We start from the raw sequence: 15,102 nt of genomic DNA, 5'->3' as shown, positions 1-15,102 counted from the left end.
CTGAAATGAAGTTTTTACTCTGAAATGTGACTGATCTACAGAAACAACAGGCTAGCTTTAAATACCCTCTCTCACAGTGAAACTTTAACGCTTCAAAATTCTTTTAAAGCAAGGAGAAACTTAAAATTCAACTTAGCCCTATTTAAGATTTCTCAGAAGTTGAAATTTTCAGTATAGTTTGCAACACGGACAGAAGGGAGAAGAGTCTATTACCTACTATACTCCTGGAATTGAGAAATCTCTGCATGAAGTGAGAATTAGTGAAGAGGATTTCAAACATCTTGTCTGCAGTGATGTGGAAAACTCTGTTTATAAAAAGTCTCCCATAGAGATCATTCTCAGAGACAGTCTCCTTCACTGCTAAGGAAAGGCAGAGAAATCAGGTTAAGAAAAGAACAGCATTATGAAGAAACTTTATAATATTCTAAGCTTCATTACAGCTCAAATCCCTCCCAAGCTTGCATCAGCATTTGTTTCTCACTCTCAGAAACCCAGTAAAGATAGCAGCACATGATTTGGTGGGTAGGTTGTCTTCAGGACCAAAGTCCAGAATTGATTTTCAACACCCCCAGCCTGCTATTTCCCTGTGCAAACATAAATCGATAAAACAACATCACAAGGTCCCATCCCTTTAGTTTTGCCTTCAGTATTCTACTAATCCTACAGGAAACATCAGAGAAAACAAAAAGTTAGCATATTCTTCATTAATATGTTTGCCTATTGTACAAAGGACACATGCATAGCAAGCAGGACAGTAAAACCATACTAGCTTTCTTCATACTGGTGGCTAGTTTCAGAATTCTGCTTTTAACGTCTGTAATGCTGGTAGTGTCCACAGTCTAAGAGACCAGGTAGACTCCCAAACAGTTCCTCAAACTGTTCCTCCCTCCATACCTATTTATAAGAGGAACACAAGAGGTACCCTGCTCCATTTTGCAGTCCTGAAAAGTGCACCAAGTGCTTGATGCCATCCCCTATTTCAAAACCACCAACAAGCGCCCCAGTAGCACTCTGTGGCTGCAGCACTGACCTTTGCTATTTCTGCTTCTTGTTGGTTGCTGGCATGACTCAGCTTTGTGGTTGTCTCAGCCACTCTTGCAAGAGATAAGGGATGGAATTATAAACCTGGAGGGCAAGCAGTTTCTTCTGCTAACCCCAACTCAATCTGCTTATGCTTTAGAAACAAGTCCATCCTAAACTGTAATTACCAAAACCAAACAAAAACCCCACCCCCACACATTACTAAAACGAAACAAAAAGCCTGAAAGCAAATCTTGTAGAAGCAAGACAGAAGTCAGGATGCCTAACCTTTCAACTGATGCAAATAAATGCTTAGAGCTAGCAAAGGTCAGTGCCAGCCACCAATGCAAAGGTAGCCTAAATATCAAGCTATAGTTCACAAGCTGCCTATAGGCTAAGGTTACATCACTTAAAACATTACTGCTTGGTAGCAGTCAGTATTGATAAATGCAAATGCAGCAACTAAACACCACAACAGTCCCCAACGAAACCCAATTCTGACTCTGAACAGACTTCTGCTCTAGTGCTGCTTCTAGTCTGCTAGAAGGTCGCTGTTATACATCTGCCTCCAAAAAAGTTTTCTTTGACTTAGGCAGGCTTCAATGTAGGACCCCAAAAGTGAAGCATGAATGCCATATTTTTGTGCTTGCACAAGAGATGGACTTCCTTCCCATGCCATGTTCTGCTTATGCAATTTTAAGTCTATACAATTGCAAGGTGGGACAGAAAGCAAGCACACATTTTAAGAGGCCTATTTAATCAACCAATATGCAGTCATTACAGGCTATAATACAGATTCTGCTGCGCTGAAGCATTCTGTGGGAAGCCAGAAATTCAGCCTGGGTTTTCAGCTTATGTTCACTATATTTCCTCTCAGAGCTGAACCTAATTCTGGCAAAATGCAGTCCGAGTGAACTGTAAGTTTGACCTCTGCTAACAAGACCTCAACATTACAGACCTCTTTCAGAGTGCGCTCCCCACTTCCTCTCTTCTGCTAAGAGAGAGGAAACTTTACATAGGGTTGTTGACATCCCCTTTGCCTACTGCGCATCAGCTAACACGCACGGAGTCAGGTACCACGTAATTCAAACCTGGTTACTCTGGTTGAGTCTCTCAGCTGGACCTTGACATGCCCAAGGAATCTGCTACCACTTAAAAAAAAAAAAAAAATACAAAGGCCTAGACACACAATCAAGTCACCATGCATCAGATAAGCTTTGACAGCTATTTGTATATACATCTTAGCAAATGCAATGTAATACAAGTTACCTTTGCCCCAGTGAGGCTTAGCTGAACAATGCAACTTCATGTTCCCCTGAAAGGCCTGGGGACAGCTACTATGTTTCTGCTGATGCCAGGTAATTTGGTAAGCCACAGCAACTTACATGCACAAAGCCCATGAGTTATTACCTTAAGGTGCAGATCTTGCTACTGAGGTATTTTACTCTTCAAGCATGAAGTCTGTCCTCCTTGTACCAAGTCTTAAGCAAGAGCATCCATGGGTCTATACAAAATTTCCTTTTAGTTGATTTACCTACATAATCTAGTCATGTCTCTAATAACAGTCAATGAAGTGCCAAGTGCATGAGAGTATCTATTGAGAAATATGTTTTTACTTACAACCCCTTTCAGCTCTTGGAACAAACAAACAAATTTCTAACAAATGGTGTTATGACATAAAGCAGTATTTTCAGAAAATCCAAGCTGAAACTGGCTTGATATATTGGGCCCATCAGTCATTTGAGACGCCAGGATTCTAACAGCTATTTTCCAGAAAGGCTGGAAATCTTTCAGACAATAGGTCTGGAAGGTGCATGCATGTATGAATGCTACAAATGAATACGCATGTTTGTCTACTGTTTTCTTTTAACTCACAGGTAAACCTACCTGCCTTTTGTTTATCTCCATACTAGAGCAACAAGCATTCTACCTAGGACTGGCTTAGAAATACTGTTTATGAACAAAACGTTTTGTGCAGGTATCTAGATAGCAGTTTAACTCCTTCACTTTTAATGCAGTTCTAACTGCTCAGCAGTATGCAATTAACCACTAACTCTCTTAGTCTGAATACATTTATAGATGAATTGGAGCTATTGTCTGATAAGAGAACAGGAGATTATTCTGACTTTAGGTTAGGATCCCTAGGGACACAAAAGTAAACATATTACCCAGAGTGTCCTGGTTCAGCCTGAAGACAGCAAGTCTGTTCCCTCCCCCACTATTGCCTTGCACTTCATAAGGTCATTTTCATCACTGCAAAGGAAGCTGTGAAATAATGTTTGAATATAATACTATTATGCAGCAGTGATTGCAGAGGTTTGAAAACATCTGCAGTGCAAAAAAAATGAGACAAAACTGGAGGGGGGGGAAGGAGGCAGGAAAAAAATTGTTCTTAAAATTCCCAATTAACAACCAACTGCTTGAAGCTAAACACACACCACAAGCAAATTAAGAAAGCTGAACTGATAAGAGCAGAGGCTATCAAACAAATTAATAAGATGGCTGATTTTTCCACTCCACAGAGTTGGGGGAGGATCAGGAGAAAAAAAAATGTATATATGCAAATCTTGGCACTGTTGAGGATTTCTATGCCGCTAGGGATGAGGAAAAATTGCACACTGCTTGAAGAATAGGCAGGTAGAAGCCTTTGACCAGATACACCTGAAATCAAGTCAATAAAACCAATTCCTAGAGTGAACATGTTCCAGACACCATCTATTTAAAGACTGCATCACCAATATTAAATTAACCATTATCAAAGAGCTCTCCTATACTTTAAAAGACCAAGTACAAAATTAAGTTGGGGAGGTACTAAGTTACTGTGACAATGCTAGCTTCTTCCAGTTCACAAGATAAAAAAACCTTATTCCTTTTGCTTTTAGATAACTCAAACATATATCCTCCAAACCTCAAAGCAACAAATAATTGATAGTTATATGTTCAACAGAATAAGTACTTTTGGTATTTTGATTAAAATGCCAACAAGATAACAGGACTACTCTTCCTTACATACACTGTATATCCAAAATTTCAAATCTTGGCGGGGCGGGGGACGGGACGGGACACGACCCAACCAAACCAGGGCTGAACTAGTTTCAATCACCCTGTATTTCATTTTCTGCCCCATATATCCCTATCTGCAAGAAAAGTCAAGCCACTACTGTACCCATCTCACAGCACTACAGTGCAAGCTGTTACGCCCTCCTGCAGATAACATGTTTAAGGTGGTTATTGGTACAGCTAGAAACAATACAGTAAGGCTGTCAAGTTATGCAAGGACATCAGGAATTTATGATATCCCCATACACAGAAAAGGCTGTTTTCCAATTTCCTGCTTCCCCCTTCTTTCTTCGAAGTATTTTATGCTGCTGAACATTGTCATTGAAAAAAAACAAAAACAAAAAACAAACCACAAAAACCTACATACAAAAGTCAGTTGAGGAAATTCAGAATCTCCTGCCTCTATTATTTTGGAAATACATATTCTGTGCTTGAACTAAAATTTGTTTTCTCACATTTAGAATCAAGACCGCAGATATTAATTTTTAACTTAGCCAAAAGTTTGTCATGGCTCAAGATTTATACTCCAATTTATGAAACCGAACAAAAGCACCAAGACGCAGGTCAATAGGCCAGTGGTACATAGTGAGACACATACACCCCATCCCCCAAGTAAGCAATGTGAGAATTGCTTAGGGCAAGGGAACTAGTGTTGCTAAGGCTCTGGCATTCCAGCTTTGGGTGTCAGGTGGACCTGGAGTTGGAGAACAACAATCTTGAGCTTGCCCCTCACCTTATTTGCCAGGACACCTCCATGGGCAGCCCGAGTATGAGCCAGAGGACACAAGAGAAATTAATCGCATGGGTAAACCTTTGACCATGTGGGAAAGCTAGTTTCATTTGCATGAAGGAATTCACCTTGTAAGAGCTTAGGGCAAATGCAATAGAAAACAGACAGAAACAGAAGAAAAAAAATTTTAAGCATGAAGAAGGGAATCTGAGAGAAAAGATTCATGTTGTGGGACTAGAAAATCCTGCTCTGAGTAAAAAAAGACTAGTCTTGGGGGAGGGAGGAGAAATAAGAAAAGTAGCATGAAGTCAGTTCTCTTTTTATTAAAGAGACATCTCCAGTTTAATATGCTGTATTTACTCAACATCACCCAGGCAGGGAGTATTTACTGCTATCGTTGAGGCAAACAGCAGCATGAAAGACAACAGGACTATTCTCAATCAGTTTCACTGGAGACCTTTGCCATCAAAAATAAAATCCAGAGACAGAAGAGAGATGTGGTACTAAGAGGATAGGAGAACTGCAAGATATCTAAAACATCCGAAGGCCAAAACTTTCTGCTGCTCTAAAAGACACACCTGTGATGGAATAAATAATTAATTTGTGAAGCTTATTAAGTGCGTAGGAGTATGGCATAAACAGCAGCCTGTTCAAGTAGGTATATTCACAAAAACGGTACCACCTGACACGCATCTGGTTGAATCTGAACTCAAGCAAACACCAAGGCAGTATGGATGAGCAAAAGAAAAGTTAGTTGAATATAAAGTATATCCTCAGGCAACAATCACAACTTGCAGGCAGACAATTCAATCCATGTCTCTGAAAGCTTTCCTGGATGCCTCAGTGATCCCAACATAATGACACCTGCAAGCAACTTCAGTTGTCAACTGTGTTTGAAAGGATGAGAGGCAAAGTTTCTCAGCCAGATTAAGAACTGCCCTCAATTAACTGAACTGTTCTATTCCTGCCAACAGGTGATGAAAGTAAGTTATCTCTTTGCATATGAAAGAAGTAATTCAGTTGCTACTGAGCACACTGCTATCGTTGAGATTTTCTGTCTTTCATTTGCATACCACCGTACAACTTCGGAACGAATCCAGGTTGTGCACAATTTACAGAATCCAAGATGGAGATTTAACACATCCACCACAATTTCAGTGAGCTGTTTCAACAGCTACAGCCCTTTGGCACGGTAAGTGAAAAGCTCACCCTAGAGAGCAAGAACTTGTCAGGGGCTACTGTGGGACCACAGAACAAGTACCCACAGACCTCAGCAGAAGTCTCACTGCCACCCAGCCTGGGTAGAAGGCACTCTCCGGCCTTACTCTCTCCCCAGGACACAGCAAAAATGCTTGTACCAAAACCATTATGAGACATACAGCTACGCTTTTCTCTCCTGTGGTGAGAAGAGGAAAGGAAGCACGTAATAGCCAAGTTACAATCTCTACACTACTGTGATAGCCATGTTTCTTCTCATCTTGTAATGAGTAATGAGGTATGAGTTATGATGATAGTATATTAGGATCTGTTAATATACTAACTCTGTTGGCACACAAAGTGTAATCTGCTCCAAGATACATGTTAAGATTTTTCCTGTTCAGACCAGATTCAGAATATGCACAATACACTCCTGAAAGCTGGGAAGCTGTCTTGCCTGGACTTTCAGTGAATTCCTCAGTTTAATCCATCAATAACATCGAAGCCCATATGCCATAAGAAAGTAGAAGTGTAAAGAAGGGGAGGTGGGGAGGGTGGGGCAATCTTGCAGAAACTGGGGAACAGTCTGAAATGTTTCCCCTCAGTTCCCAAGAAGGGAGAACAAAAGGAAAGAAAGATATTTGAAATACCTGTGAGAGCATTGAAAGTGAACAAACACCATTACATTGTCAAGAAACTTTTTTTTTTTAAGTTTAAGCTGTTAGCAACACTTCACCCACCAGAGGAAAAAAAGCAAAACCACTTGTTACTGTTCTAAGCACCCCCAACAACAACTTTCTTTTTTCTCCTCAGAAACTAAGTAAGATACAAAGATCTTTTTTGCTGCATTTCTATTAAACAAATGAGCAAAAAAGTTTCATAAGATCAGAAAGTTCTCTAACTTGCTCCACAAGTGAGATGGAACACCAGAGTCAGGTTGTCTTACAGATCCCAATTGTTAAGAGATTTACCTTCTTCACTATCTGAGGCACTGCTCTTCTCTGGAAGATTTTCATTCTCATTCAGGTCCAAGGACTTTTCTAAAGACCTGCTCCTGACTAGCTTAACAGGTTTTCTTTCTGAAGATGGAAGAGGGCTCTTCTTTACTTGCTTCTCACTTGGGGACTCCTCCACCTTAAACAACCAAGAGAAGAAAATGCATCAGTAATCACAGACCATTAAAAAAAAAAAAAAGAAAGTTACTTTCAAAGAAGAAAGCCCACAAGTTTTATCTGCTCAATTACCACAGAGTCAAGCACTAATGTCTCACTTGCTCCCCTAGCCAGCCAACTTCCATTCCTCTTTATTTCAAACTTTCACTTCACCCTGGTAACAAGGGACAGACTTACTCATCTGTACTGTTATATCAAGAGCTGCCTTAAAAGGGACAGTTTACTCCCCATCCAGTCACCTTGCACCCACCTACATGGTTTGGTCCTCTTCCCTGCATCAATGCTAGCATTTATAAATTCATTAACCTAACACAGATTATTTACTTTTTATTGATCAGGTTAGTTTTTTCCTGCCAGTTTAGCAAGGGGTCCAACAATCTTGAGGGGAAGCACAATGAAAATAGGCAGAGCCTCCCTTTTTCAGTAAGATTAGATCATCCCAATTACACATTTGAAAGGTGTTCTTATTTTGCAGGTCTCCATTATCCTTTGGAAAAAAAAAAAAAAAAAAGAAGTTTTAAAACACTGTCTAGACCCATCCTACCTATGTTACTTCTCAGAAACAAAGCAATGGAGTATAATTTGCCATCTCTAACACATAAGCAGGAAATCCCCCAAAACATCAGTCACTGAATCAATGATGCAGCTCTTAACCCTAAACCATAATAACTGGCGGCTAAGCTTACATGCCATTGCACACTTCAAGAAGTAATTTCTAGTGAAACTGTATGCACAAGGTTCGTACATCTCAAAATGCCACCCAAAAAACTTGGCTACGAGCTTTGAATCATAGTTTTCATTCTAAACCTCTCCTCAAAGCTCCCATTGCCTCCAGTGGAACAGCTGGGATCAACAGTAGTACAGCCCCCCATATGCAGTAGTACATGGACCATAATAAATAAGATCAGGCCTCCTCAACTGAGTAGTTCCGATTCATCTGCAATACCATCATTCCTAAAGATTATTCAGCACTGACTCAAAAAAACAAGAGCATGTGCTACTTGAATAGTCATCCTGTACTTCCTGTACTTCTTGGCTTTTTTCAAAATAAAGATCATCTACTTTTTTGTGCAACTGAGGGCCATTAACAGAAGGTGGGTGGCTGTAAAACTGAGACAGGCATGAATTTGACTGCAGTATAAGCAGGCAAAAATACTTCCTCAAGGACAAAAAAAAAACAAAAAAAAAAAACAAACCAGAAGACTGCACATCAGAAAAGCAAATCAAAGCAGATCAATTAAGAAATGCTTCTACCGAAAGGAGCTACCATGCCAGAAGTTATACTCAGTCACACAACAGGAACTAAGACAGAACCAACATTTCTGCATCAAAATATTCTACCAATACAGATAGAAGTAAAAAAGGAGCTAATTGTGGTAAAACAATCTGAAAACTGATACACAGATCCAGCAGAAATCCAAGGAACTCTCATAGCATTCTGATGATGATTAGAGATCTGGCTTTTGGAATAACTGGTCAACTCAAACACAGCTTTCTTGGGGTTTTTAGTGTTGGGATTTGGGGGCAGGGAGTTTGGTTTTTGTACACTAAAGAGTAATGACTTTAAGATCTGTCAGCTGGAATTAAAGACGTATAATTTCTTCTTTATGTACATTTATCTCCTGAGCTAGTCCAGTACTGCTAAGCTCTGTCTATGGCAAGGTTTTTCTGCTTTTTAACCTCTGAACAGTGGGCTCTGGGACTGGAAGGCCTCCCTACAAGGCACCCCTTGGGAGGGAAGAAGATGGTTGAAAATACAGGTAGTAAGGTGGTTCCCACATTGAGATGAACTGCACTTAGAGAAGGAGACGAGCCATGACTGATGTTACACACAGACTTTCTTTAATCAACTATGGACAGCTATTGACAATACTTTTTCCAAGACAGGCTAAGTACTATAGCCAACCCCTCCATTAGTTCAGATCTTCCTCTGAAGAGAGCTTTGGGACTTGTCTACCAGAGCAGTACAGGAGAGGTTAAACCTGTTTCCCTCAAGTCTTTGGAAGGTGATTAACTGTGTTTTGTGTCATCAGTACCATGGTTTTTGATAAATACATTCTAAGCACTTCTGCCTCCACCTATTGCCCCTGTGCTTCTACACAATATGCTGTAATCCTGGGGCTGTCAAGAGAGTATTGACATTCTTGAGAAATACCAAGTGACACATACAGCTGAACACAATCATTATGCATTTTAGTTACACTGAAACAGTAAGCTAAACAGTTTAGTTATGCATTTATCAAGACTGCACTTTTACATTATAATTAAAGGACTTTTAAAAAGGCAGTTTATTCAAGGCAGAATCCTAGCATTTTTCCTTGCATACAAACTAAATCCCTAGGCATTACTCCTTACCAACATGCCCCATTAGAATTAGCACCTGCAAGAGATCTCTGGGAGTGGCACCCAGTAGGTAAACAAAACACTTCTTTTCCAGGCAGAGCAATTATTTTTTAAATAGCTTGCTCTTGTGCAAATAAGACTTACAAGTCCAAACCAAGGCTACCCGGGTAGATTTTTAGTTATCCTAAAGAGCCCAGATTCCAGGAGCATCCAGTCCTCCCAGGCCTCCCTTACAGCTCTCCAAAACTCTTGTTTTATACTGCTAGGATTTCCATGAGGGACGCCCATCATCCCATTAACTAAGCTTTTAATATCTGACAAATACCAGTATTGTTTGCTGGGTCTGAGTCTCTAGCCATTAACTTGGATTTTGGCAAAACTATTTAAAGCCTGCTGAACCTCCAGATCAGTTTTAGCAAGTGACAAAAGCCAGAAGATTTATATGGTAGTAAAAACTATTACAATCATCTCCTTCCTTCCCTCCTCAAATTTTCTAAAGTAGAAACAGCAATTAGGTACCCAACTCCAGTGAAGTTTACAAGAAATGCTTTAGTGCCTTATTTGCTTTTCCAAGGTCTTTCCCTTGAGGTAAATTGTACTTCTATTAATCAAGAGAAAGTGTCTGTAACCTTTTAGGACTACAACTACACACAGGGGTCCCAGCAACTGTGCTAGACACTGTGTACACCTCAGATTTTTCCAAATTCAAGAAACATTCTTGAAACTTGAAGGTATTCATATTAAATTTCTGATGTGAAAACCTCCTACACTATTACAAATTCTCAAAGGCTTCTTTAGAAGTTACAATCCCCATGCATCCTATGCTTACAGATATACAAGTTCAGCATATATGCTACAAATAGCTAGAAAGGCTGTGTCAGCACTTACTCCTGGCAACGCATGTCTATTGAGTGACTCTCCTTCTGTTTGAAGCGTGGGTTCCGGAACTAAAGCAATCATTTTAGGTAGTTTTTCATCCCTTTCTCCAGAATCATCACAAACGCTGGATCTGTCCAAAGCAAAAAGGAAGACATCTTTGGAGATACAAGTGCTGAAAAATCTGAGAAAGCTTCTCATGTGTGATTTTTGCATTCAAACCATGGCTGTTCAGCTAATATTAAAAACTACCAACTCATTCTTCCCACATCCAGCTCGTTAATCTCTCAAGCCATTTTCCTCAACCTAGCCACCTCTCAGAAGATTCAGCTTCTGACTATAAGGTTAGTAAAACCAAGCACTGGTGAATCAGAGGGAAAACGAGTGCCGTGGGAAGAGAGGAAACAGAGATAGCTTAGAATAAATTTGGAAGGAAAATGCTTTAAGAAAGTTTGAGACAAGAATTTTATCCTGCATCCCTTATTCCAGAGTTGCAAAGTAGTGCATTTTTTTACAGGAAAAAAAATCCAGGAAATATTTAATAGGACATCTTTTGAAGCTTGCACTGAACTTAAGATTTTTTTTTTTCTAACAAACATACTGAGATAACACAGCATTGAAAATAGACATAAATTACATTGTTCACTTTTGTAGAGCCATACTTATTTACAAACAGATACAAAAATTAAAGCCCCATTATTAGATTGACACCAACAGTTTGTAAGTTAGTTCATATTTGTTGCAAAAAAATCAATGCAACCATTTTAAAAAAATCCACATCTATTCCAGCTTCCTAATTCAAGCTGAGGACAATACAAAAATAAGCTAAGACCTCAGACGCTGGGAGAACAAAGCAAAACAAGTGTTTCAGTCTCCACAGAGGAGAGGAAAAAGTGTCTGAACACCATATATAGCTCCATTCCATTCAGCCCTTCCATATTGTCAAAGGGCATGCAGATCCTGACTAGATACCATCATGAGAAAAGGTTGCTATTTAAGCTATGCTGCTGATATCCCCAAGCAGATCCAGGCAGAACAAGGTCTTCCTATCTCCCTCCTCTAAGGGACCTCAGCTGTGCTCCTACTATTTTAGGCAATGAACACAATTAGTTTTTATGCACGTTCAGTTTATGCAGTTCGGTTCTTTGTATCCTTTTACTATAGGCTTAACCTTTCTAGTAAGGCTACAGCAGCACTTTGGAAAAAGAATTTCTAAGAAGGGGGTCACTGCTTCTCCCTGAACATTTCAATAAGCTTTATAGCCTCCCCTTACCGAGGCTGCCCATTGTCCTCAGATGATGAGTGGAAGCTCTCCATCTCCTCACTGTTCAGGCCCAGCTCAGAGCCATAGCTCTGGTGCACCAGCTGCCAGAATTCCTGCTTGGTCAGCCTCTGAAAGAAAGCAAGCTAGTCAAGAACTACGGTATGGGACAGTAAGGCACAGGAGGTAAAACAGTAAGAAGTTTGAATTACGCCACAGCCTTTAACCTCAATTCTGACATGGACTGAAAGCATTTAGGTATCACATTTCAAGATTGGATTGCAGCATTTTGAGGAACTGTACTCCTGTCTACTCCACATTCCCAGCCCATCACTGTCCGACCAATAACACCAGACATGAGACAAAAAAAATCATTATTTCAGGAAAACACACACTCGTAGCCACTACTTGCTCCTTCATGTGTCACCAATGTTTTCACAGATATCTTCAAGGTAGCTCCCTCTTGAATTTCACTGAATACGGCACAAGACAAGTAACTAGTAGACAGCCAGGGACTCCCTCTTTGATCTTGGACAAACTACTTAATAGATACGCACTTGTTTCCTCAGGATGCTGAGAGTGCTTTACAAATGGCGAGAGGCTAGCGTTTCAGTCACTAGAGACAGTGGTGTCTAGGTCAGCCAACTGTCCACTTTGCCAAGGTGGGACAGGAGGTCCTCACTCCGGAACACCACCAGAGCCCCCTTTACGAAAAACAGTTGCTTTTGCACGGTAACAGTATTATCTTGACTCGCCACTAGCTACTGTTCTCTTTCTCTACAATGTCTGTGCCCTGCTCTGCAAATTCGCACAGCTGCTGGGATATATTTAAGTTTTCTCAGATCATAAGGAAATTTAGGAAGTGAAAGTAGTATCACAAAACTTATGTCGGCAAAGCAAGCAACTAGTTTCAAAGTCCACTTCAGGTGTACAGGGCTAAAAAAAAAAAAAAAAGAGAGAGAGAGAGAGAAAAAGGAAGTGGTTGTGGGATTTAGCAGAGCTCAGAGACCAATACTAGCGATCTTAAAAAAAAAAAGAGACACCACACTGGAAAAATGTGCCTCAGCCACAATCCATATTGATCAAGGGAACAGAAGCGCGCTAACGAGGCAGTAACACAAGTACTGCTCACGATTTGCATGAAATGATCACATTAAATACCCATGCATTATTCAAAGGGCTTTTAAACGATCCTCCCCCCACCCCCCCTGCTCCACCTGTAGAGCGTTACACTACCCGCAATTTCAGACCAGACCCAAAAGCGCCGACCCACGAGCACGCCCCCACACACCCTCGGCGCTCTCCCACCCGCCGGGGCCGCCGTCCGTCCGTCCGTGTGTCCGTCCCCCCCTCCACCCCCCACCCCCGGTGGGCGCCTGCCGCCCCGCACCGCCACAAACCTGCCGCCTCCCGCCGGGCAGCGCCGCTCCCGGGACTCCCCCGGCCTCGCCGCGCTGCTCCCACTTCCTGATCGGCGCCGGGCACCGGCCCGGCCCGGCCCCCCCCCGCCCCGGCGGTGGCTCCCGACAGCGGAGCCGGGGCAGCGCCGCCTTCCCCGGGGGGGAGCGGGACGCTCGGGGGTATCGCCTCAGCGCGCCCACGGGTGTCTCTCTGCCCCCTCGCCCTCGAAGCGGGACCCCCGCGCTGCACGGCAAGCGAGACGCTTCGTGTCCCGTCCCCCCCCCCCCCAAACTGGGGGGAAAGAGTGCGAGGGTCAGGGCAAACCCAACCCAGCTGTCAGCCGCTCTGGAAGAGTTTTGGGTGGTTTTTTTTTCCCCCGGGTATTTTCCAACACAGAAGGTTTCAGGCTTTTCAGAAAAGCGGCTGGCACCAGCATCCTAGTGGTAGAGATCAGTTTCGAGGTATTTAATCTTACCGAGGACAAAGTAAACATTAAAACGCAACACACACGCGCGTAAAGCAAGGGGCCCAACTGCTAATGCCAGCCTCCCTCTGCCGCGGGGGTTTGTTCTACAAAGCCATGTAGTGCTAAAAAACACACGTATCAACGTACAGCCGCCGTATTTTCCCCAGGCACGCTGTCTTTCGGAGCAGTAAACTCATAACCACAACCGACAACCTACAGCTGTTTTCATCAAACTGCTAAAAACAGGAGTAGGCGTTACGTGGTTTCCAAATACGGCTGAGCTGTATCTTTAGACAGCACACCTTTCAACCAGAAATTAAAGGACAGAAACAAAGCCACTTTCACTTCTGTGGCCCAATATTGCCAGCATTTACTTCCAGTCGTAAGAAAATAACTGGCAAATGGCTAATGTTGCTAATTAAATTCACTAGCACGTTCTGCACCGGCCTGTGGGCAAATCAGGCTGCCCTTGTACAGAGCTCAGTGGCTTGAGGAAAGCAGAGAAACTTTAAGCTATGCATTTTAGGAATCTATAAAGCTGTTTCCTGTGTTTTTCTAAAGTCAATGTTACCAACTTCTGCTTCTAAAACAGGATTCTTGCACTCTGCTCAATTATTCCTAGCTCAGCCAGATATAATAAGTTGTTAATGGTCACAGCCCAAGATCAAACCAGGCTTGCTTTATTGTATCAGAAAGGATTTGTTCTGAAGGCAAAAAAGGGCACAAGCTTTCTGGGTCAGACTTCTGCTTCTGAGAAGACGGTTTGAGAAGCTCTGAAGCTTGAAAGGCTGAATCTAAACATGAATTACTTTTCCCACTCAAGGTGACGGTCTATGCTGGGTTTTTCCTCAGATCCCTTTGTACACAAAAAGAAAGGCTACAAGAAGCAGCTGGGACACATTTTTGTCTTTTCAACCAGGAGCATAAGACACCAATACTTTGTTTCACACTAGACAAAGTGGTGTCACAGCACAAGCAATAATACTACAGAATACCACTGACATAAGCAAAGCTGCTGATTTTTACCCCTTATGGACAGATGCAGGAATAAGAACAAGACACTCCGTACAGGTTTACTCCAGAGACAACCCCCCACCACACACCACACTCCCACCAGTCAACTCTGATATAGAACTCCAATTGCTTCTTCGCAGGACAGGGGAAGGAAACAGCAAACTCCCCCTCTAACTGCCCAAACATGAAGGTCAGAATCAACCCAAGCCCTCTTTGACCTCTAAAACAATCCTCGTTGCACGCAAGAGTGCAAGTAAATATCTCTTTTTCACAACCTACCCTGAGAAGCCGCCCGGGAAGGCAGAACTGCTGTCCTGGTAGATGTTCGCCACAAGAAGCATAGCTCATCAGAAATTCTGGTCCCTTCTCACACCTCTAGGCTTACCTGCTACAATGACGCTGGAGACAGGTGCAAATCTCTACCCAGCAAAGCAGAAGAAGAACAATAGGAAAATAAATCCAACTCTAAGGAAGAGGACTTGTGGGAATTGAGACCGATTAAGATCTTGTTCCATTAGAAATAAGGGGCACTGTGTTTGTTTGGGATTTGAATGACCTGCCT

General features: G+C 42.0%; 1 protein-coding gene across 3 annotated transcripts in view; it reads right to left on the bottom strand.

The window, feature by feature from the left end:
- Nucleotides 1-15,102, bottom strand: part of GRAMD1C (GRAM domain containing 1C) — a 54,213-nt gene that overhangs the window by 9,882 nt on the left and 29,229 nt on the right. For 2 of the 3 annotated variants that reach the window (XM_075034352.1, XM_075034355.1), the window contains exons 7-10: nucleotides 11,672-11,790; nucleotides 10,411-10,531; nucleotides 6,979-7,141; nucleotides 214-360 (exon numbers count right to left, since the gene is read on the bottom strand). In XM_075034352.1, coding sequence (XP_074890453.1) covers nucleotides 214-360; nucleotides 6,979-7,141; nucleotides 10,411-10,531; nucleotides 11,672-11,790 — 550 coding nt within the window. The remainder of the gene's footprint in view (nucleotides 1-213; nucleotides 361-6,978; nucleotides 7,142-10,410; nucleotides 10,532-11,671; nucleotides 11,791-15,102) is intronic. The other variant, XM_075034354.1, reaches the window with a different exon arrangement.

The sequence above is a fragment of the Buteo buteo genome, chromosome 8 (assembly GCF_964188355.1).
Source record: "Buteo buteo chromosome 8, bButBut1.hap1.1, whole genome shotgun sequence".
Lineage (NCBI taxonomy): Eukaryota > Metazoa > Chordata > Aves > Accipitriformes > Accipitridae > Buteo > Buteo buteo.
The sequence above is the reverse complement of the archived record's forward strand: the minus strand, read 5'-3'. Positions and strand labels throughout refer to the sequence as shown.